Source organism: Erpetoichthys calabaricus, chromosome 12 (assembly GCF_900747795.2).
Source record: "Erpetoichthys calabaricus chromosome 12, fErpCal1.3, whole genome shotgun sequence".
NCBI classification, from domain to species: domain Eukaryota; kingdom Metazoa; phylum Chordata; class Cladistia; order Polypteriformes; family Polypteridae; genus Erpetoichthys; species Erpetoichthys calabaricus.
The window spans coordinates 130224204-130246285 of record NC_041405.2 but is presented as its reverse complement, the minus strand read 5'-3'; the positions used below and the strand labels follow the sequence as shown (position 1 = coordinate 130246285).

At 41.4% G+C, this 22082-nt stretch overlaps 1 protein-coding gene across 1 annotated transcript; it reads right to left on the bottom strand.

Moving 5' to 3' along the window:
- Positions 1–7784: 7784 nt before the first annotated feature.
- On the bottom strand, positions 7785–18339 carry LOC114662615 (uncharacterized). Its single transcript, XM_051934520.1, has 2 exons — positions 18293–18339; positions 7785–12076 (listed from the first exon to the last, which is right to left on the bottom strand). The coding sequence occupies exon 2, from the start codon at positions 12068–12070 to the stop codon at positions 10805–10807; it is 1266 nt and encodes a 421-aa protein (XP_051790480.1). The 5' UTR covers positions 12071–12076; positions 18293–18339; the 3' UTR covers positions 7785–10804.
- Between the last annotated feature and the right edge of the window lie 3743 nt (positions 18340–22082).

Here is a 22082-nt window from a genome sequence, read left to right as displayed (position 1 = left end):
AACTCTCTTCTTAAAATATAGTATACATTGTGTGTGTGTGTGAACAGTATATCCACCTTAGTAAAAGAATAAGTATATTAGTAATGTTGTTGTGTCTCTGTCATTACAGAAGATGGCGCATCCCAAACATTTTTAGAAATAAAATGCATTGCAATAGATGACGCATCACAAACATCACTACTGCTTTTATGAATCCCATGCCAAGTGGCATAAAACAGAGACATATGCATTGCATGGTGCACTGCAAACATTACACTGAGGTCTTCGTTGATTTCAATGGCGCTGTTTGCACGATCCCAGAGCAGGTGCACTGGGCACCGAAGCCATGCCTTGTCTAGGGCTCCAAATGGCCTTCAAGTGGCACTGGGTACTGGCATTGCTAAAGTTCAAAAATGGCAAAATGAAACAGCTTTCTCAAGAAACGTCAGCTGGCCAAGAAACTGAAGATTTCATACAAAGGTGTAAGGTGTCTATTACCGTCCTGTGAGAAGAGAGCAAAGTGGGTCTAATTGTGTAGTGTGAGAGACAAATGCCTTAGAGCTCCTCAGTTGGCTTCTTTCTTAAATGTGTAACAAGTACCAGTGTCATCTGTGTGGCGAGGTCAGGCTCACCATGGGGCCTCTGGACCTTGATGTGATTTTTTTAACAGTGGTTTTACTGATGTGCGGATTGTGCTGAAAGTGCAATGCCCCCATCAGTTTCAGATTAAGTGAATAATGAAATAACTGCTGTGTGACTGGAGCAGATGGAGTCGAAAGGGGTCATGAGGACAGAAGTGCTTTTAAGAACAACAGGTGCCGTGAAGTTGGAAGTGAGCTTTTGGAAAAGGGACAGTTTTGTTAAGAATACCACAATCTTGCTGTTAATGGCCTTACAAGTGGTGAGAGAAGGAAGAAAAGTGAGAGTCCGTCAACAGGTCCACGCCAGGTGGAATGTATGGAGCTCCACTTGGAGTACAGCAGGCAAGGTGTGAGGCAGGGATGGTCACCGAGAGCTGGCATCGGTGGAAGGAAGACAGCTGGGATACCTTTTGTCGGCAGCATGTGGTGAAGTGAGGTGGTGTGTACTCTAGTGCCACAGAGCAGAGTGGAAAATGGCTGCTGGGGATGCCTTGGGGTCCGCATGAGTGCAGGTGTGGAAAGCAAAGTAGTGCCAGCTAAAGAGCATTGGAGAGGGTATACCTGGTGCTGACGGTGTTGGCAAACTTACTGTGTGATGGTGTGTGTACTCTCCTGTGACGGACTCGTTTAAAAGAGGATTCTTATTTTTTTAAATTTAAATTCCTGAATTGTGTGATCATTTTAATTATTTATTGACATGCCTTTCTTTTTTCTGTGCACAATAACCTTTATAGATAGCAGAGAAAAGGCACAAGGCAAGGAAAACAGTACCGTGCCACGCTGAAGGGGGCGCATGTGAGCTCACCAGGTGCTCCTTGGTCCTGTTCTTCTACGCAGAGGCTCTGGGCGCCAATAAGTTAGCGATATCAGAAAGTCAAGTGCACTGCAGCGGTCCGTTTATTTTTATTTTTTGTTCCGAATGACTGCCAAAATGGAAGATTAAGATTTTTTTAAAATAAGGAAAATAAGAAGGAGATTTACGTGGAGGAGGATAGGTGCATGAACTTCATTTCCAAATAAGGGTAAGACCATAAACGGTTTTCAACTTTATAAAAAATGGGATCAGACTAAGAAAAAAAAAATCCAATATTTAAAAACTACATTTTGACCTTAAATAAAATATTCTTTTGTTTTTCTTGTTATCCTTTTGTTGAACAGTCTGTATTAAAATTGGTTAAAGCATCATAATTAAAAGCGTTTAAAAACAACTACATATTTCAATTAAGGTCGAAACTGAAATCCGTTTTTTTGTGCACCACTCTATACTTTCATTTGTATTGAATGAGTATGAATTGTGGAATTCCAACGGCAAATTCAGAACACGTTGAGGATGCAGAGCAAATGCGCTCTCTCTCGCCACTATAAATGTAATGTTCTTTTTTAACCTTTACCTATGTGTGTTTAAAGTGTGGTGATGAGATATGAAACATAACCAGTAGTCAATGTGCATGCTGCCAATTGAATAGTGAATAAGCTACCCTTTTGGGTTCATATATTTGTAAATCTGAAGGAACTGAAGGAATCAGTGCCTCACCAGCCATGAACCTCACCGCACGTCACTGATTCAAATCTGTCATTATACCATTGTCAAAAGTTCTAAATGAATGTTAAGCTGCAGATCTCAGGCTGCTTTTAGTGCATTCAGGGGAACTGGGGGTTGAGACCACTAGGTAGCATCTCGTATGTGAGGATGTGCAGGTCTAAGTCTAAATATCATTGTAAAGCTGCTGGTACACATGCCGGCAGAAGCAGGCCCCTACTTCTATATGATTTCTGTTACTTTCTACAGAGACCAGTGGAAATGGAAAATGTTTCTTGGCCACACAAAGAGCATAGCCTGGGGAGAAGTACAAAAAAGCTTTGAGGAACATATTTTTTACCTTGGAGCCTTGGAAGGTGTCATAGAAGGCCTGCCGGAGCCATTCAGTGGAATGTAGACAACATGAATCTGCATTCTTGACTCAAATCTGAGAAGACCATTCTGTTGACTGGTCCAGAAATCTGCTACATAGCTGTCAGCTTTTCATGATCTCCAAGTTTTCCCCATCAGACAACCTTCTGAATTAAGATGGGAAGGAGCACTACACCAATAGCTAAGAACGAGAATTCCGTTAAGACTATAATTGCAGTACGAATGTTTTGAAATGGAATCTGAGCACATGGAACACATATGGTTGCCCCAATAGCAAACATAACCATTATTATAGACAGGATATAGAAGATGATCCTCAGGCACAGTGGTTGGAGGCATAATCTTTTGGCAGCAATATTTTTAATTATCTGAATTGTTTCTCTGCAACTGTCTGCCACCATGTCCCACTGCCTTGGGGGTCCCATGCTACTGAATAACCCTGTGGCCCACTGAGGCATGTCCTCATTCACTGAAAACACTGTTGCCAGCAGTTTCCCTTCACATACAGAAGAAGGCTAGCAGAGTGGCTCCATCATGCTCTTCAGGAGGTGGTTGGGAGTACAAAGGATCTCAGTGAGCTTTTTTGTAGAATTGGGGGTCTTGAATCGCCAGATAGTTCTAGTGTTTAAGGTGCAAGGGGATGGAACAAGGCAGTAGGAGGATGGGTAATACTGGCTTCTCTTGGCTGCAGTCCTGGAAGAGTGGCAGGTTGGTCTGTAGGAGACAGTGGCTGCACAGGGTGTCCTCACCTTTTGACTGGTTGGGATGCAGCCTACCATGTTGTCCATGACCGATTTCCCAAAGATGAAGTCTCTCTCATGGTGACACACTTTCAAACCTAGGTTGAATGACTCAAGGTGTGCAATAAAGGTTTGACCCCAGGAGGAATCCAAAGTGCTGTAGCTGATTAAAACATCATGGCGCTCACCCCTTGCTAGGTCAGGGATGGTTAGGGGACAGTGGGTGGAATCAGAGAGTGCTTCTGTCTCTGTGTTCAGAAGAGTTTCTTGGGATGCCATTTTAGTGAACTAAAACAATAAAAAGGGTGCAGATTTTGATTTAATATGGACATGTGCTGATGTGCAAAACATGCTGTGGAACTCAAAAATTTCCAGACTGAAGTAGAGACCTGGGGCTTTCATTTGTACAACCAGGTAAAATATTTAAAGTTGACACAGTTAACAGGAAACTTCAGAAATCTCAGGTTATCCATCCATTTTCTAACCCCATTATACAGCATTGTGTCACAAGAAAGGACTTCCACACACACACATGCACACACACACACATACATACATACATGCTGTACATACTAGGTCAGCTTAGAATTGTCTGTTTCCCCATGTAGCACAAAGTGAGTGTTGACAATTCTGCTAGGCTTTAATGGCACACCAGGCCTCTTAAGAAAGCAGATTTAGTGACTGAACTCCAGCTTGTACCAGGATCAGCCTGGAGGTCTTCTAATAACAAAGGTGTAAATCAGAGTTGCACTGACAGTCCCCAGAGGTCCCTCTGCAGACCTCTTGAGCCAGAAGGTGCAAAATGGACTCAAACAAGGGCAAAGACATATAATTTAAGGGGTTGACAACTAAGACACTGATTTTGTAACTGGAAGCTACTTTAATTCAATCAGGAAAAAGTTCAACCTCCTTTTAAAACCACATGCACTCCATGTTTCAAATAAAGTGATAAGAAAAAAGAGAAGCAGAGAATGGGGAGAAGCAAAGAGAAGCTTGAGAAGTGGGAACTGAACACACTCGCTGGAATTTTGTGGGAAATCACAGAGAACTCTGGGACTCTTCCCAAGGGCACTCTGTGTACATTCTCTATATATCTTATCTCAAACTAATAAGCAGCTCGCTGCCCTCTCCATGAGGAGCTGAAAACGGGAAATTCTCTTCTCATTACAGACCAGATGCTGAGACCCAGTTTATCAATCCAAAACTGTGTGCCAGTAGTCTGACAAGGCTGAAAAGCCATGCCTTCAAGAAGGAAACTCCAGCATCTAAACTCTTGAACCAGAATGTGTGATGACTTTTTCCTATGAACCAAAAAAGACAGCAGAAGGCAAGCTGAGGAAGCAGCAGAGCACCGACAAGGATCATGCGGCAAAGAGAAAGAGTGCACTCCAACACTTGAAGGATTCCCCACTTGAATACACAGCAGCAACAAAGCAACAACTCCACACAACATCAGACATCATCCATAAAGACTTGGCATCATAAAATTATTTGTGTGCCAAGATAAAGTAGAACTCTAACTACAAGTAAACAGCCAACCTATATGTTACAGTGTTCTTGCATTGTGCCCTATGCTAGCTGGGATTGCCCCCCAGAGAACATCTGGATTACACGGGTTAGAAAATGACATGTCATATGTATTTAGATCTTTCAGTAATGCTTTCTATGAACTGTATTGTCTGCTTTTCTAGTGCTGCATCCTTCCTACTTTACTTAAAAAAATAAATGCACATACAGTAAAGAAAACAGAACCAAATATAAAAAAGTCTGAAATAGCGCAAGCCCACCTAATTCAGAGTGTTCCTAAGACATGTAATGATTAGAAGGTAGAAGTACATAACAAACAAGAATAGTTGCTTCAGTTGTACTAATTTTCTTCAAACACTTCAATTATGTCTCCTCTTGTGAAAATTGAAAAGGCTCTACTCTTTAAATCTTTCCTCGTAACTTGACCCTGTAGCCCTAGAATCAGCCTTGTCGCTCTTCTCTGGACTTTTTCTAGTGCTGCTATGTCGTTTTTGTGGCCTGGAGACCCAAACTACACCCAGTACTCCAGATGAGGCCTCACCAGTGTGTTATAAAGCTTGAGCAGAACCTCCTTGGACTTGTACTCCACACATCAAGGCGCTATATAACCTGACATTCTGTTAGCCTTCTTAATGGCTTCTGAACACTGTCGGGAAGTTGACAGTGATGAGTCCACTATGACTCCTAAATCCTTCTCATGAGGTGTACTTTGATTTTCTGACCTCCCATTGTGTATTCAAACCAAACATTTTTATTTCCTATGCGCAATTCTTGATATTTACTGACATTAAACTTCATCTGCCACAAATCTTCCCCAGCCTGTATGCTGTCCAAGTCTCTCAGTAATGATTTAACAGATTCCAGATTATCTGTCAATCCACCTATCTTAGTATCATCTGCAGACTTAACCAGGTTGTTACTTATACTCCTATCTGTATCATTTATACACAGTGCCCTCCACTGTTATTGGCACCCCTTGTAAAAATTAGTAAGAAGGGTTAGAAAACAATCCCTGTTTGCTGAAGAATCGTCATCTTACTCTGAAAAAATGAGAAACATCAGACTTTTAATTGAAACAAGTTCATTCAAAGAAAAACAAAGCTCTCATCAAGAAATAAATATTTTTAACAAAAACACATGTGCCACAATTGTTGGCACCCTTGGAAATTAATGTAAAACATTGTAACTGAAGCAGGTTTCCAATTTAATCTGGACATTGCTAAGTTACTTGGAGCGTATAGGAACTTTCCAGCTGAAATCAATGACTTCCTGATTTACTGGGATACAAATATGAGGAGACACAAAACCAAATTTCCTTGGCCAACCTTCATCACAGCAATGAAAAGAGAACACTCAATCCAAATGAGGGAGAAGTGTGCTGCCCTTCATAACTCAGAGAATGGTTATTAAAAAATAGCTACTCACCCGAAAATGCTCATTTCTACAGTTAGGGCAATAATAAAAAATGGTCATCAACTGGAACTGTGACAAACTTGCCTGGAAGAGGACCCAAGTTTATTTTTCCCCCACGTACAGTGAGAAGGATGGTAAGACAGGCAATACTATCTCCAAGGATCACTGTTGGGGAATTGAAAAAAAAGTAAAATCCTGGGGTTATCAAATCTCCAGAACCACCATCAGACGGCCTCTCCATGGCAACAGATTATTTGGAAGGTATGCCAGAAAGAAGCCTTTTCTGTCAGTTATCCACAAATGTAAGCACGTGGAGTTTGTAAAACGTTATTATAGCTTTGACTGGAACTGTGTGAAATCTTGTCCCAACTGTGAAATATGGTGGAGCTTCTGTGATGTTGTGGATCTGTTTTTCCTCCAAAGGCCCTGCAAACACTGTTACGGTACATGGCATCAAAGATTCCATGAAATATCAGGAGATTATAAATTAAAACCTGGCTGCCTCTGCCAGGAAACTAAAACTGGGTCATCATTGGATCTTCCAGCAGGATAATGTTCCAAAACACATGTCCAAATCAACCCTGCAATGGTTAACTGACCACAAAATCAAAGTTCTGCCCTGGCCATCTCAGTCCCCTGAGCTGAACCCTACTGAAAACCTGTGGAGTGAGCTGAAGAGGAGAGGACACAGGAGATGGCCGAGGACCCTGGATGATCTGGAGAGGTTATGTAAAGAAGAATGGGCTCAGATACCATGCTCTGTATTCTCCAACCTTATAAAAGGTTACAGAAGACTCTGTGCTGTTATATTGGCAAAGGGAGGTTGTACAAAATATTAAATGCAGGGGTGCCAACAATTATGGCACATGTGTTTTTGTTAAAAATATTTATTTCTTGATGAGAGCTTTGTTTTTCTTTGAAAAAGGAAAAATTAAAAGTCAGATGTTTCTAATTTTTTTAGTGTAAGATGAAAAAATGATGTTCTTCAGCAAAAAGTGAATTTTTTCTAACACTACATACTAATTTTTACAAGGGGTACCAATAATATTGGAGGGCACTGTATACATTAGAAATGGCAGCAGTCCTAGCACTGACCCCTGCTGGACACCACTCTTAATACAGTATCAGCCAATTCTGATGAGGTTCCTCACACCATTGCCCTCTGCTTCCTGTGTCTGAGCTAGTTTTGCATCCATCTAAAAATATCACTCACTTCTTTAGTTTGATGCCCAACCTCTCATAATGCACCTTATCAAATGTTTTCTGAATATACTGCTTTCAAATATGAAAGTTTTACTAATGCAGCCTGTCGCAGATTTGTGTGTTAAGTATATTAGTTCTGTGTGCAAACTACATTGGTAGTTCACATGATCTTGAATGCAATGGAAGGGACAAGAAAAATGAACTTGAGGGAAGGCACATCCATTTCCAAGCATCAAGAGGAACTGGAAGGAGTGAAAACTTAAAACAGCTGAACATGTTCTTTTCCACGCAATAAGTTTGTGAAAGTGTTGATGGTGACTTTTGTCATTTAACTGTCATGGTACACAACTACACACATACAGTCCCTGGTTCTAATCCAGTACTTTTATTTATAATAATGTGTACCTTTTACAGACTTCCTTCCCTCAGGGTTGTAGCAGCTGCCACACAATTAGCCATTCGCTTTGCTCCTTTCATTTTCCTCCACTCCTCCTCATCAAGTGTTGCCCATCTCCTCTTCTGAGTCAAGTAGTGGGCTTTCTTTTACCTCCCGACCCATTAGTACTTCCAGTGTTCAGTCCATTGCCCCCGGGAAACACTACTGGGTCAGACGGGACCACCCTGGTCCTTGTACCATCAATATCTGACAGCTCCCACTGGTGGCCGCCACAGAGCCTAACAGGGAAGCCCCATGGGACCACAACTACTATGCTGCCCTGCGGTGTCCATACTGGAGCCTGCCAAATGGGATGCTGCCACCCAATGTATGGCAGCCCCCACTGTGCTGTCCTTCAAATCTCCCAAACCCATCCATGGCATTCCTCTGTGGCTACTGGGACACCAGTCCCAGTACAGCAGCTGCTGCAGTGTCCTTCCCTGCCCATGTTGCGGCATGGAAAGGGAAAATCACAGCTCCCTCCCTGACCTTTCTTTGCAATGGCCACCCAGCCAGGTAAAGGAGCAGGGTCCCTCTTGGCCGGGACCCCAGTCCATCCATGCCCCTGTGTTTACCCTTACTGTAAGTCTGAAATGGACCTGTGGCAGAAGTTAGGTATCTTCTTATTCACTCCTAGCCACTTATTCTCTCACAGGCAGCTACTTCTTCACATAACATTTGCAAATCAATTAGTTGTTCTGTGGTAACAACAAGGCAGAATATTCTACAACGTGTAATTAACAGGAATCAATAAAATGAATATGGAGTTGGTCCCCTTTTGCAGTTTTAACAGCCTCCACTTCTCTGCGTCTGTGGGAATTTGTGCCCATTCAGCCTAAAGACCATATTAGAGGTCAGATGCTGATGTTGGAAAAGAAGTCTAGGGCTACAAAATGCAAATGACAGAATAAATAACAAAAGGCAGGATATAATAAAAAAATGAGAGAGAATTACAAAGGAAGAATAATAAACAAATACAGTATATCAAAATAAATGACAAAATAATCAAACAAAGTCAGAGAAGAAACTCTGGTTAAACTGTAATATTCGAACCACTAGTTTTATACTAGGATTTAGTTTTTGAATTGTGTATTGTATGAGTTTTTGTTTGATTTTTATTTTTTTGTGAATTTTTTATTCATTTCTTTCTATCTGCCATGATTTATGCTGGAAATTGATGCTTTTCCTTTGAGAGAAGCCATATTGTGTACTGTTGTCAGGGTGATGACCCTTGTTTCTAGAGGCAGAGTCACCAGGGTTGAGACTGTGACTTAATCAGCAACAAGCAGAAAAGATCGGCCTTGGCCATGAACCTTATCTGATCTGTGGATACATCCTTGCTTCCTTTTGATTTATTGTGTATCTAATCTTCTAGTTTTGTGTGGTTTTCAACTCATTGTCTGTTTTGTTTTACTTTAGTTCTGGTTCTCGTCTGAGTTTCAGTTGTTATGGTTTATTTTTATGTTTTTCTGTTTTGCCATTTGCTTGCTTCTCCCAGTTTACTCATAAATTTGTTACCTTGCTTTCCTTCCAACACCAACTGTTTTATGCTTTTTTAAATTTAAGGGGTATTTTGAATTTTTCATTTTCTATACTTTATTAATTTTGGACTTTGCTCTTGATGTTCTGAACTGTTCTGATTTCTAAGTGGTGACACCACAAGAATTTTAAATCACAACCAGGAGAAATGTGAATCAAATCCTAACCCTAAAGTCTGTCCTATTTTCCTTCAGTGCCAAAGTATCAGACCCAAAATTCACAGCTGAACAAAACAGAGCCAGAGATCTACTAGACTCACAGGGCCAAACATGGCACGTCTGGGGACAGACTGTTAAGTTTATAGTGAACTGCGACAAAATCCACAGCTCTAAAAGTTCTTCCCCAACCCCGATGATTTCTTCCTAAAACACTCACCCCCAATTCCTTCTGTCTATACACTTTAAACAGCCAGGAGCTCAATGAAATAGGGAAAGAAACTGAGGTAAAGACTTGATGCTCAGAGAAATTAAAAGCTAACTGCAGCTTAATGATTGATTTGAACATTGTAGTGAGGGCAGCAACAGAAGAGACAGATGCACGCACAGAGACCACCACAGCTACAAGTTGATCAGAAGTGTTCAGAAATTTGTTCTGCATGGCTGACTAAAGGAGCTTTCCATTTAGCTCATGCTGCCAAGAGCTTGCTTCTGTTCCAAATGTTGCATGTTTGAGACTCACCACGGGCAATCTACCACAGCATAAACTTCCAAATTGAGATGCTTTGTGGTGTGCATCCAAAGCAATTCAATTGGCGCTGAGGATGGGATTTGTACTGTGGATGGGTGGAGTGTAGTGGCATTACTGCACAGAAAAGGTGGAGGCTGACACAGAGAGAGATCAGCTGATGTCACCGGGAAGGGCACTGCTCACAGTGTTCAGAGACAAGTTCAACATGGCTGACTAAAGGATCTTTCCATTTAGCTCAGGCTGCAAAGAGGTCATTCTGAGCCAGATGTTCCAGGTCTGAGACTAACCACCGCCAGTGGCAAGTGACAAACCAAATTGCTTCGTAGTGTGAATCCTCAACAATTCACAAATGTAGTTTATATTAAAAACATGATCCATGTCCTCCCCACTATGGACTTCCAGGGGATCAGTTCAAATGAAGGGAGAAGGAAATCATCTTTTGATTATCTGGCGTGTCATCTTGTCCTAAACATCATAAACTCGTCTCTCAGAAAACAATTTGGGAAGGCAAGTGCTGTTGAGCTTTAAGTTAAAGGTTGCTGTCCCTTCTTCTATTAAAAGGTCAGTGATGCTACTGTGCAACCCTACAAATTCTGCATTATAGCACCTTTCAAAGCATTATACAACCTTTCAAACCCGTGTCAGTTCATTGACTGGATACACTTTGATGCGCTTGAAGTGGTGGCAAAACCACAGGGCCACAATTCAAGTATGAGACTGCAGATGTCTAAGACCACATGTCTTGACGCAGCTGCTGGGACACGTATTGGCAGAAACATGCTCCCACCTCCATGTGGCTCCTGCTGGAATCTATGGCAGCCAGCGGAAAAGTAAAATGCTTTGTGGCAACACAGAGCGCATATCCTGGGGAGAAGTTAAGCAAAGCCCTGAGATACATCTCATCTCCCAGGGCTCCTGGGAAGGTGTTCAAGAAGGCCTCCCGGCAGCCGTCCAGAGGTACATAGATGGCAAGCAGGCAGGTCGTGGACTTGCAGCTGAGGAGCACATTTTGCTGAGACATTAAGATGTTCACCTGGCCAGCAATCTTCTGCATCACATTCAGCTTCATTTTTCCCTCTTGTTTTCCCCAACAGATAACCTTCAAAATTAAGATGGGGAGCAGCACAATACCATTGAACAAGAAAGACAAGCCTGCTAATATTTGAGTTGTAAGGGAAAACGGTTCCAAACAAATGATACCCACAGTGAAAAGAAAGGCTGCAACTATAGAGAACATGGCGAATAAGATTAGCAGTATGGAGAGCATGACCCTAAGCCACAGAGGCTGCAGCAGTGATCTTTTGGCTGCAGCATTGTTGATCATTTCAATTGCCTCTCTGTAACTGTCTGCTACCATTTCCAATTGCCCTGGGGGTCCCATTTTACTGAACACCCCTGAGGCCCACTGGGGTATGTCCTCATTCACTGCATACACTGTTGCCAGCAGTTTCCCTTCATAGGCAGAAACAGGCTGGCAGAGCAGTCCCATGGGGTTCCTCAGAAGATGGTTGGGGGTACAAAGGTTCTCAAAGAGTTTTTTGTAGAATCGAGGATCCTCAACATCTAAATAGGTCAAGTGTTTAAGGTGTAAGGGGATGGCGCAAGGCTGTAGGAGGACGGGTATTACTGGCTTACCCTGGCTGCAGTCCTGGAAGAGTGACAGGTTGGCCTCCAGAAGGCACCAGCGGCTGCGCAGAAAGTCCTCACTGAGGACCAGCACCACCTTCTGGCTGGCTCGGATACAGTCTGCCATGTTGTCCATGACTGATTTCCCAGCAATGAAGTCTCTCTCATGGTGACACACTTTCAGTCCTGGATTGGATGACTCAAGGCGTGCAATAAATGTGTGAGCCCAGGAGGAATCCAAACTGCTGTAGCTGATGAAAACATGATGGTGCTCACCCCTTGCTAGGTCAGGGATGATTATGGGAGACTGGGTGGGATCAGGGAGGGCCTCTGACTCTGTGTTGATGAGGGTTTCTTGAGATGCCATGGTACACTGCAAAAAAAAAAGGGTAATGCCTTAGGTACAGCAAAAATGCATGTATTCCTCATTTCCTCCTATGTAACAAAAGGCTTCTTTTGGTCACTTATAAAACAGCAGGTCATTCGTCTCTGTGCAGTGTGGCATAATAACATGATTTTAAAATGACTTTTTAATGTGAAGGATTCACAGATCTTATACTAAATATGTAATATCAATGGAAACATGTCTTGGTTAAGCCACCTCAGACCACTCCAAAGTGACGTCTTGTTGGTAGATCACATTGCAGAGATGAATAAACACTTTACTGTTGTTTAGTAAGTGTTATGAAGATTCAAAGAAGTGTATGTTAAGGTCTTGTTACACAATAAGAGTAAATGAGTAATAGATTCATTTTTGCAGGACCTAAACTGAAATGTTTCCAAAAACTGTTAACCCAAATAATTGATATCTTTTGAATAAAAATAGTATTTTTTTTGTTATTTAACAGATTTTGTCTGTCACTATAAAATACAAAAGTTTTCTTCTTTTGTTTTATTTGGCAATTCAAGTGGTATTACAGAAAAAAAATATTTTAAAAATAAGCACAAAAATTATACAAAAAATGGTAAAATACAGGAAAAAGTACAGCAGCAATGGGTGCCAACCAAAAACCTTACAATAACAATCAATGGCTGTATTTAAGGGCGGCACAGTGGCGCAGTGGTAGCGCTGCTGCCTCGCAGTAAGGAGACCTGGGGTCGCTTCCCTGCGCGGAGTTTGCTTGTTCTCCCTATGTCTGCGTGGGTTTCCTCCCACAGTCCAAAGACATGCAGGTTAGGTGCATTGGTGATCCTAAATTGTCCTTGGTGTGTGTTTGTGCCCTGCGGTGGGCTGGCGCCCTGCCCGGGGTTTGTTCCTGCCTTGTGCCCTGTGTTGGCTGGGATTGGCTCCAGCAGACCCCCGTGACCCTGTGTTAGGATATAGAGGGTTGGGTAATGACTGACTGTCTACTCTATTTAAAAAAATAAATAAAATATCTCTGAAATCACAGTAATTTCTGTCACATCATTATTTGCCAAAAGACTGTTAATTGACAGACACTCCTTGTATTCTCAAGGACATCCATCCATTCCGCTGAATCCGAACACAGGGGTCTGCTGGAGCCAATCCCAGCCAACACAGGGCAGGAACCAATCCCAGGCAGGGTGCCAACCCACCGCAGGACACACACAAACACATCCACACACCAAGCACACACTAGGGCCAATTTAGAATCACCAATCCACATGTCTTTGGACTGTGGGAGGAAACCGGAGCACCCAGAGGAAACCCACGCAGACACGGGGAGAACATGCAAACTCCACGCAGGGAGGACCCGGGAAGTGAACCCGGGTCTCCTTACTGCAAGGCAGCAGCACTACCCACTGCGCCACCATGCCGCCATGTTAAAAACATGTTTTTCATATATTAAAAAGTTTTAAATACTTCAAATCAGTACTGGAACCCTAAAGGAATGCAGATATCTTGTAAAAATATCACTGAAGTGATCTCGTCATCACCCAACTGAACACTTTTGCCAGACCATCGAGAGTATAAAAGGCTCTTTTTAACTGGTGAGTTTGTGTTTATAGATTTTCATATTAAATTTCAAGTTGTCTTCACCGCAGTTCATTCTCGACCAGTTTCACACAATTCCAAATGAATGGTTAGAATGAATTTCAAATATCAAAAACTCTAGCATTGGGAAACATAAGACTGGCACATCTTGTGAAGTTGTGCATCACCATAATTGTAAAAATATATATATACAGTATATATATTTTAAACAAACGTGTATCAGATTCTGTGACCTCTATCTTGATTTGTTTTTTTAATCAATTAAATTAATTTGGCTTGGAAAGGTAATAAAAAATAATATGTAATATATTAAGACTTGCTTGATTATCTGCTTCAACATAAAAGAATACTATAAGATGGCACAGTGGGGCAGTTGTGGTGCAGCTGCCTCAAAACGAGGCGACTCTGGTTTGTGTCCTGGGTGGTCTGTGTTGTCTGTGGGGGTTTCTTCCGGGTGCTCTACCCTGTACCCCATGCTTGCTTCGTTAGGCTCCAGATTCCCAGCTCAGGGTTACTGGGTTTGGAAAATGGATGGAAGGAAAAAAAACAAGGAGCATTCGAAAATATCTTTACAATTTATGGTAGTAATGTTACATGTTTAAAACTTCTTTTTATGTAAATAAATATGTAGAATTATGAATGGGCTCTGTAAATATAAATGTATTTTTTATATTTTTACATAGATTAAATTTATATTAATAGATTGATATTTTTACAAAAGATCTGTCTCTTTTAGCATTTCAATACTGATTTCAAATATTTAAAACTTTTTAATATGGTAAAAACATTTTTTAACTGTCATTTATCTTTTGAATAGTGAATGTGAATTAACAGCATTTTGCCACTTAATGACATTATTGAGTTTATTATGATTTTAGTGGTATTTTATTATTACTTTTTTAATACCGTAAATGATTGTCGTTTTAGGGTTTTTTGGTTGGCATCAAGTGCTGCCATACTTTTTACCGAACTTTGACATTTTTTTTACAGTTTAGTGACCTGAAACAATAAAAAATGGGAATACCATGAGTATGCACTTGCCAAGTGAATGTTAAAAAATGCCAGTGGCAAGCAAGCATTCATTCTGAAAACATGACCACGAAAAGCTTTGAAAATGTCTGATAATTTAAATGTAGGACGTGAAAGTCGATTTTAAAAGTGTCCTGCCAGGAGGATAGAAAAGAAATAAGAATGGTGCAGTTCGCTACTACGTGCACTGCCAAATGAGTGGCCAAAAATGTAAATATTACTTTTGCAGTCATGGAGATTTGACGTACAACATTAGGCAGCGAGCTCTGAAATTCTCTAATAACGAACGAAAAAACCGTGAAGGCCGCGTTTAGAAGTGCATTGCCATGGACTGCCAGATTTGCCAGGGTTGGTTCCTGCCTTGTGCTCAGAGTGCGACCAGGATGGCTGCTGTCCCCCTCTGGCTCTGTACTGGAAAAGCTAGTTAGAAAACTGATATTGGTTTCAAAAGTATTACAGAAAACACGAACAATGTCAAGTTAAAAGAGAAGAAGAAGAAGAAAACGGTTTATGCATAATGGGCTATTACTAAAGTTAGGATAACTAGATTTTCAAAGTCCCAGACCAGGACACAACTTAAAAAAATGAAGCGACGGAGATTCGTGCGCGTTGTTAGATGTTAGACAAATCGACGAGCGAGCGGTGTTCCTCCCTGATATAAACCGACTAAGCTATGCTTTCTGCACTATATCTTTATTAAAAAGCCAGTCTGTTAAAAGCGGGGCATTCAACTATAAAACGCCACACGTTGCCTAAAAGCGAGACTGCCCCGGAAAAAACGGGGACGCCTGGTCAGCCTACTATAAGCCTGCATGCCAGAACAATGCCCTTACCTCACCAACGTCAAGATAGACATAAGGTCGCCAACTCGCAGCAGGACAGATGGCCAGGGGACATCACACACATTTGTTGGGCCCAAACACTTCCCGGTGTAAAGAACTGAAAGTTTCAATGTTACATAAAAGGAAAGGATAGGAGCCTTTTCCAGGAGGCGGTCTCTACTGCTACAGAGTGGCATTTGGCTCCACCTACTGGTACAAACGGGAATCAGCACGGCGAAGGCCGGTAACTTTGCGTTCTGAGTGCTTTGCAGAATTTGAACTCCCAGGCGGAAAACCTGGACGCGAGTGCACTTTTAAAGATGTAGCTTCCAGTGGGAGATAATTTTGTTACCCAAATTCGCCTACTAGGTGTTTATGCAGGTTAGCATTGTGAGCAGGGCCATCTTAACGCATGGCACATTGGGTAGTTGCCCAGAGGGCCTCAGGAGAATAGGGGCCTTCTTGTTAATCTATGCATGTCGTGACTTGATGAGTGTTTGTGTAGGTAGGGGCCCCAGTGCACTGCTTTGCCCCACGGGCCTATAATGCTGTTAAGACTGCCCTGATTGTGAGTGTGGAGGAGTGCGTGGTAGGTGGGCCATGCAATGGACTTCTGCCCATACGGGGATATTTTTAGCCTTGTGTCCAGTATTGCTGGCAAAAGCTCTGGCCCCATGTCTTTGGGTTGGGTAAGGCAGATTTGGAATTTGTATACTATTTTCTTACTATTAATATAAGAATGAGTTCATGAGTGTCATTTGTATGGAAAGTTTGTTGGCACAGTTTAGCTATTAGCTAAACAAACAAGCTTGATGGACTGAATGATCTCCTCCTATTCATCAAATTTCCTTTGTTCTTGTGTTCTAAATGCAGTGTTTCCCAGCTTTTTTCAAGACCACACTGCCGCCTTAACATATGGGCACAATGGGCACTGACTGGGGGCCCCAAGATGTTTCTGTTTTGCTGTCAAAATAGCTACCTAAATGTTTCAGCAGGTGGCAATGAATTTGGCATGTTGTTTAGGTTTGGTCTTACACACAATGAAGGCTCCATTCCAACTCAGTGACTCAATATGTACAACAGTGCTTATGATTGCACATCACTCAAAAGCGGTTATGTCTACTTTCACAAAAGTTTGTGTTTACATTACTGTTACTACAGTTTGAAATATAGGCCTCATGGAGTATGAAGAACTTCACTGGGTAGTTGTAATGGAAGGGCCAACACCACCAAACTCATTCATTACCCCAAAACAGAGTGGATGATCCTGAAGTTTTCCACATATATTATAGTTAGCCCTACTTAACATATGGAGTTGATGCAGTATCAAATTTTCAACATAAATTGAGGGTTAATAGAGGGAGCCACACATAATTCATCATTTTGCCCAGCAATAATTCAATTATTTAAGAAGCCATTCAGTTTATTAAAGTGGGACTAAACATCTATTCATGAAACCACACTAAACCATGAAATACAAGGAAGTATCATTCATGATTTTAACTCAGCACGGATTTGCCACAATTATGGGATCCAATTAACACAAAAGAGCAAATTCTTGACTCATGAGAGCAAAGAATTTGATAGAGATGTAGTGTAGATGACAGATTGGGCGCTTGCACTTCAGAGAGCAGTGACAAAAGGGACAACATTTAGAAAACACATAAAGATTTGCTTTTGTACCTCAGACATTCAAACAAATATATACCCTGGGAATATATAATTCTGGGCACTTTGGCTACTCGATATTATATAACCAGCATATTACGTCAATGTAACATACAGTATGTCAACCCAGATGTCACACACAACATTTTTGTTGTAAATATTATCAGTTGTGTGGCTTCCATCGTAGGTGGTTGACTGTTGTGCCACTTCTAGACAAAATATCAGACCTGGGATAAAATTAGTAATTCCAGTCATGATGGGCACATTATATTTTCTTTGGGGAAAGAAAATATGAAAAAAAATTAATGAAGTGTCTTCTTTTCCCCCAAGTTATCAGTTATCAACCATCAATTATTTGAAACAGAAATGCAGCGTTACCAAATTGTCCATAAAAGTCATTAAAGTATGTCAAACTCAGAAACTCAAGTTAGGAAATGTAGACGTGACGTAACATTCACGGGTGTTCTTAATTGATGTAAAAGTTGGAGCCTTTTAAATTCTCTAGTTACCTATCAAAGAGTTCCATTATTAATTTTGTACTGCCCTCCAAAATCATCTGACCTTATCAATAGATTACTTTTTAGAATCTTAAAAATTGATGCTATACCTAAGAACTCCAATTTTCAATTTATCATATATCTGTTTAATGTAAGTGTGTATTGATTATGTACATATGTATAAAGTTGATTAGCATTCTCTGTTTATGGATATTTCTGGGCATTGTTCAAGACATGTTCACGTACGCATATTTATAATGTAACTGTGATTTATTTAGGGCAAATTGTGTAGAAATGTGCATACTCCACGTTTTCTAAATCTGATTTTTTTTTTTTGCCATACACATTTTCCTTTTTTTTTTAAAGTGCATATTTTCACACGAGAATCCTCCCAAAGTTTTAAAAATGAGGCCCCAAGTTTGGAGCTTTCCTGATGAATGTGCAGTGTCAGAGAAACACTAAATCAATATAAGGTTAAGAAAATGAAGCTGTGAGGTTGTTATTGGTGTAATGTAAATACTGAGTTGTTCATGTGATGCTTACATCATTTAATTTCTCTTGAATTTATTTCTAGATAGGTGAATTTAGCTTTGTTTTAAATTTCACAGTTTACTTACCTCAAACAACTGGAGAAGTGAGCTGGCGTACCCGATATGCACCTTGCACATGTACACTTAAATATTGTAACTTGTATTGTTGTCCGGAGTGGCTGTCACACGAGTAAAAGAGGAAAATATATAAAATATACACATTGAAGTGACCTCTCTTCAGATCAGTGAACTAATTTTTATCTGAATTTGCACAGAATTCTCATAATTTTGCTGTTTTGAGACAGATGAGTTTGGAAATTGTACAGAATGCTGTATTTCAGATTTGCAACACATTTCTTTTAAGATTAAGTGTGTTATGTTTCAACAAAATCAGTCCACCCACTAGGTGCCGAGTTGTTCCATGTGGACAGATGGACATGGCAACCGCAATATGTGCTTCTCGCATTACAGGCAAACAGGCCTAAAAAGGCTGAATCCATTCTTGGTTAACAAGAAAATGTAAAGAAAATGGCAAAATTCCTTTCAGATCTACTGGTGTAATGCCTGTCCTCTTCCTCTGTTTTTCTTTGATACTCAGTTTGAAGGTCATGTGGCCTGGAAGCAGCAGATCACTCAACGTAGTTTCTGGACCTTTCTGGTTGTCGTTGGCCCCCAAACACTTGATCACAACCATCAGGGGAGAGTCTGGTGCAACTGAAATCTCCACTCTCTCAGGAAGAGGAAGCAGAACAAACTCTGAGGGTCTTCTGAGTTATTACATTCCTTAAAAGTGAGGGAGTTCTTTGCTTCCTCTATGAGATAGTGAGTTACCTGGGAATGTGGTGGTGAAGTGACTGGTACTGTTTCTTAATGGAGATTCATCATGCTTGGTGTGAATTCTTTGTGTGGAGTGTTCATGTTCTCCCTTTGCCTGTTTGGATCTTCCCACCCACATTTCCAAATTCTTACAGGTTAGGGTGAACTGGTGACTCTTATTTAGCCTGAGTGGGTGTGTGTGTGGGTTTGTGTGCTGCTGCCCTCTCCTGGTCTGCCCCCTGTCTTGTGCTTGGTGTTGCTGGGATAGGGTCCTGCCACCGCAACCCTTGATTAAGTGGGTTTGAGCATGCATGCATGTATCTGGAAATGATGGAAGCTGTAAGGTAGCCCTCTAGTGTTCCACTTCAATTACTATGAAACAGAACCGCTTAAGAAGAAATTATAGGTCTGCCTTGGCAAAAGTAGCTATTTTGTTTAATGATCTTATAAAATATGTATCATTAATTGCTCGGTAGATTGAGAACATTTGTAACACTTTATAGGTCACATCAAAATGACTGTGCAGCTAGGAAAAGCTAATGCTTAGCTCAGTCGGTGGCAGTCTCCTGCAGAGGTACCCACCTTCCCACTATTTGACATGTCTCTAATTTAATAGGAAGCCTTCATCACATGATGCTGCGATTTATGGGCAGGAGTTGAATAATAGTAGGTGGTCTGTTTAACCCAATATACTTTTACTGCTAATACGAATCCATTTTACACATGATCTGTTTTTCTTTGGCATGCCTGGTTGCTAATCATTAATTAAATTTCAGAAATTTCTGGTAAGAAAAACAATGTGAGGGTAGAAAAAAAAGAGAGAAAGTACATGAAGAGAAGCCAGTGCTCTAGTCAGGCTGACCCCTGTCCTGCCAATGACCTTCCAAGTAGGCCACTCGGCTACCATTGTAGCCAAACCTATCTATCCCTCTTTCCAGTTTAAATGTTAGTGATCAAGGTCACAGTGTTTATCGAGTCTCTCCCGCTGCTTTCCCTGTTTTGCTTCCACTGCACCTAAGAAAGTACTAGTCAGCTACAATAACGGTCATATCAAATTTACAAGAATAAATGGTGTTGGAAGGCAGATAGATAGTTGGAAGATAGTGTGAATACAGGGATCTAATAAATTCAAACTGCAAAGCTGCACAGGCAGCTAGATGACTCTGGGTTTTGTAGATCCTGCTGGGATCCACAGTTCAAAGGCCTCTGCCTGAGTAAACATGGGCATGAGACGGGGACGGACTAACATATCAGCCGGGGCACAGCTGTCCCCGTTGGCATGGATTAAAGCTTTCTCACTATGCAGAATAGGAAACACGGCTCATGAAAGTGAATTGATGGATGTTCAGATCTATTTCTTGGTTGTATGTCTTCTAAATCTTATAAAAATAGGTTAGCATAAATATTTCTTGTCTGATCAAACAAAGCAAAGTTTAAGGAAACACTAGAAGGAGTATAAAGCTAGAATTACATATTTTCCATGCAGATTTAAAGACTGTTTGACTTCTCCAGATAACTAGGAATTGTTTGCTGGTATAACACAGCCCACCACTCTGAAGACATTGTTCAGGAGATCAACAATCCTGGAGGTGGATGGCATCAAGAGATTATTGCTATGGAGGAAAGTGTTAGAACTTCTTCTGGACCTCCAGTCTCTTTGATTTTATTAGAGAACTTCTAGCAACTAAAAGTAGAACGTTATTGAGAACACAAAAAAAAACACACTTTTAGTTCCCCAATGTTTAATGAATTGTCCATTATCAAGATGTATTTTGAAAGGGTGCCAGGTTGTCCAGAGGTTCCAAGAGCAGAAGCAACAGCATGGCAAGCTTAAGTCTTACAGGAAACCTCCATTAGAGGCATCCTACAATTGGCATTGTTGAAATGAATACTATCATATGTGGCCAGCAGGGGGCTCTGCAGCTCCCCAAACACCCGGCACAGAGGATCAGACACAAGTGTATAAAATAAAGAACAGGATTTTATTTCAGGAAATTCTTCCCCAGGTAACGTTTCCCACAGCACAGTCACAGTACAAAGCACCAGCAATAAAATACAATGCTGCAACTCTTTGTTTTCTTTTCCTCTCTCTCTCTGCCACAGGTCACTGCCTCCTGCGCTCCTTCTCGCAAGTTTCGTCAACCTTCCACCCAACTCTGGCTCCTGGAGCTGAGGCAACCAGCCTCTTTTACATAGCACCCAGGAGTACTTCGGGGTCCCAAAAGATTGGCCTGCGAACACATCCGGGTGAAGTGGGAGCCCAAAAAAAGTAGGGCTCCCCAGTTCCCACAGCACCACCTGGTAGCACCCACGGAACCCAACAGGGCTGAGTTGGCAAACTCCAAGTCCCATAATGCCCTGTGGGAATCCGGGGTACTGCTGCAAAACAGGGGGGCTTCCACCTAGCGGGTCAGGGGAGGCAGTGCCCTATAGAAGCTGCCTTGCCCCATCCTTCCACTTCATGGGCATCCCAGCCAGTGTTGAACATTTCGATTAAGGATCAATATGCTTTATTATTAGTTTTAATGCTTTTAGCTATGAAAAGCCTAGGGCTGGAGCAGCTTTTAAAGGACACCATTTATTTTGTTAGAGAGGCCTCTTGCCTGCCTGTCCTTCTCACTCGCTTTGTTTTGAGTTTCTGTGAGACAAGGTCATCATGCTCTCTGAGGAAGATAGCAGGCAGATTTTGTTTTGAGAATGCAATGCAGAGCTTCTTACTGACAGAAGACCAAACAAACTACGTGTAGGGTCTTTGCCTGTTTAAGTAAAGAGCAAGCTCTCAAGCTAGCGCATAAAACATAAAAGCACTCAGATGGCATTTAGAAGTATTAGGGCTCTTCAATACCTGATGCAATAACATTAAAGTACCATATATTATGATATTAGTTAGTTTGAGCACTATAGAGGCTTAAGAGTTGATTGTTGAAAGTTAGGGACATTTTCCAGAACATGTGCCTGTGACGTAAGCAGCAGCTTGGCCTCTGTAAGACCACTGTGCAGCTGCGTGCCATGACTTAACAGCGCTGCTTTCTGCAGCCGTGGGCACTTATATTAGCATGCA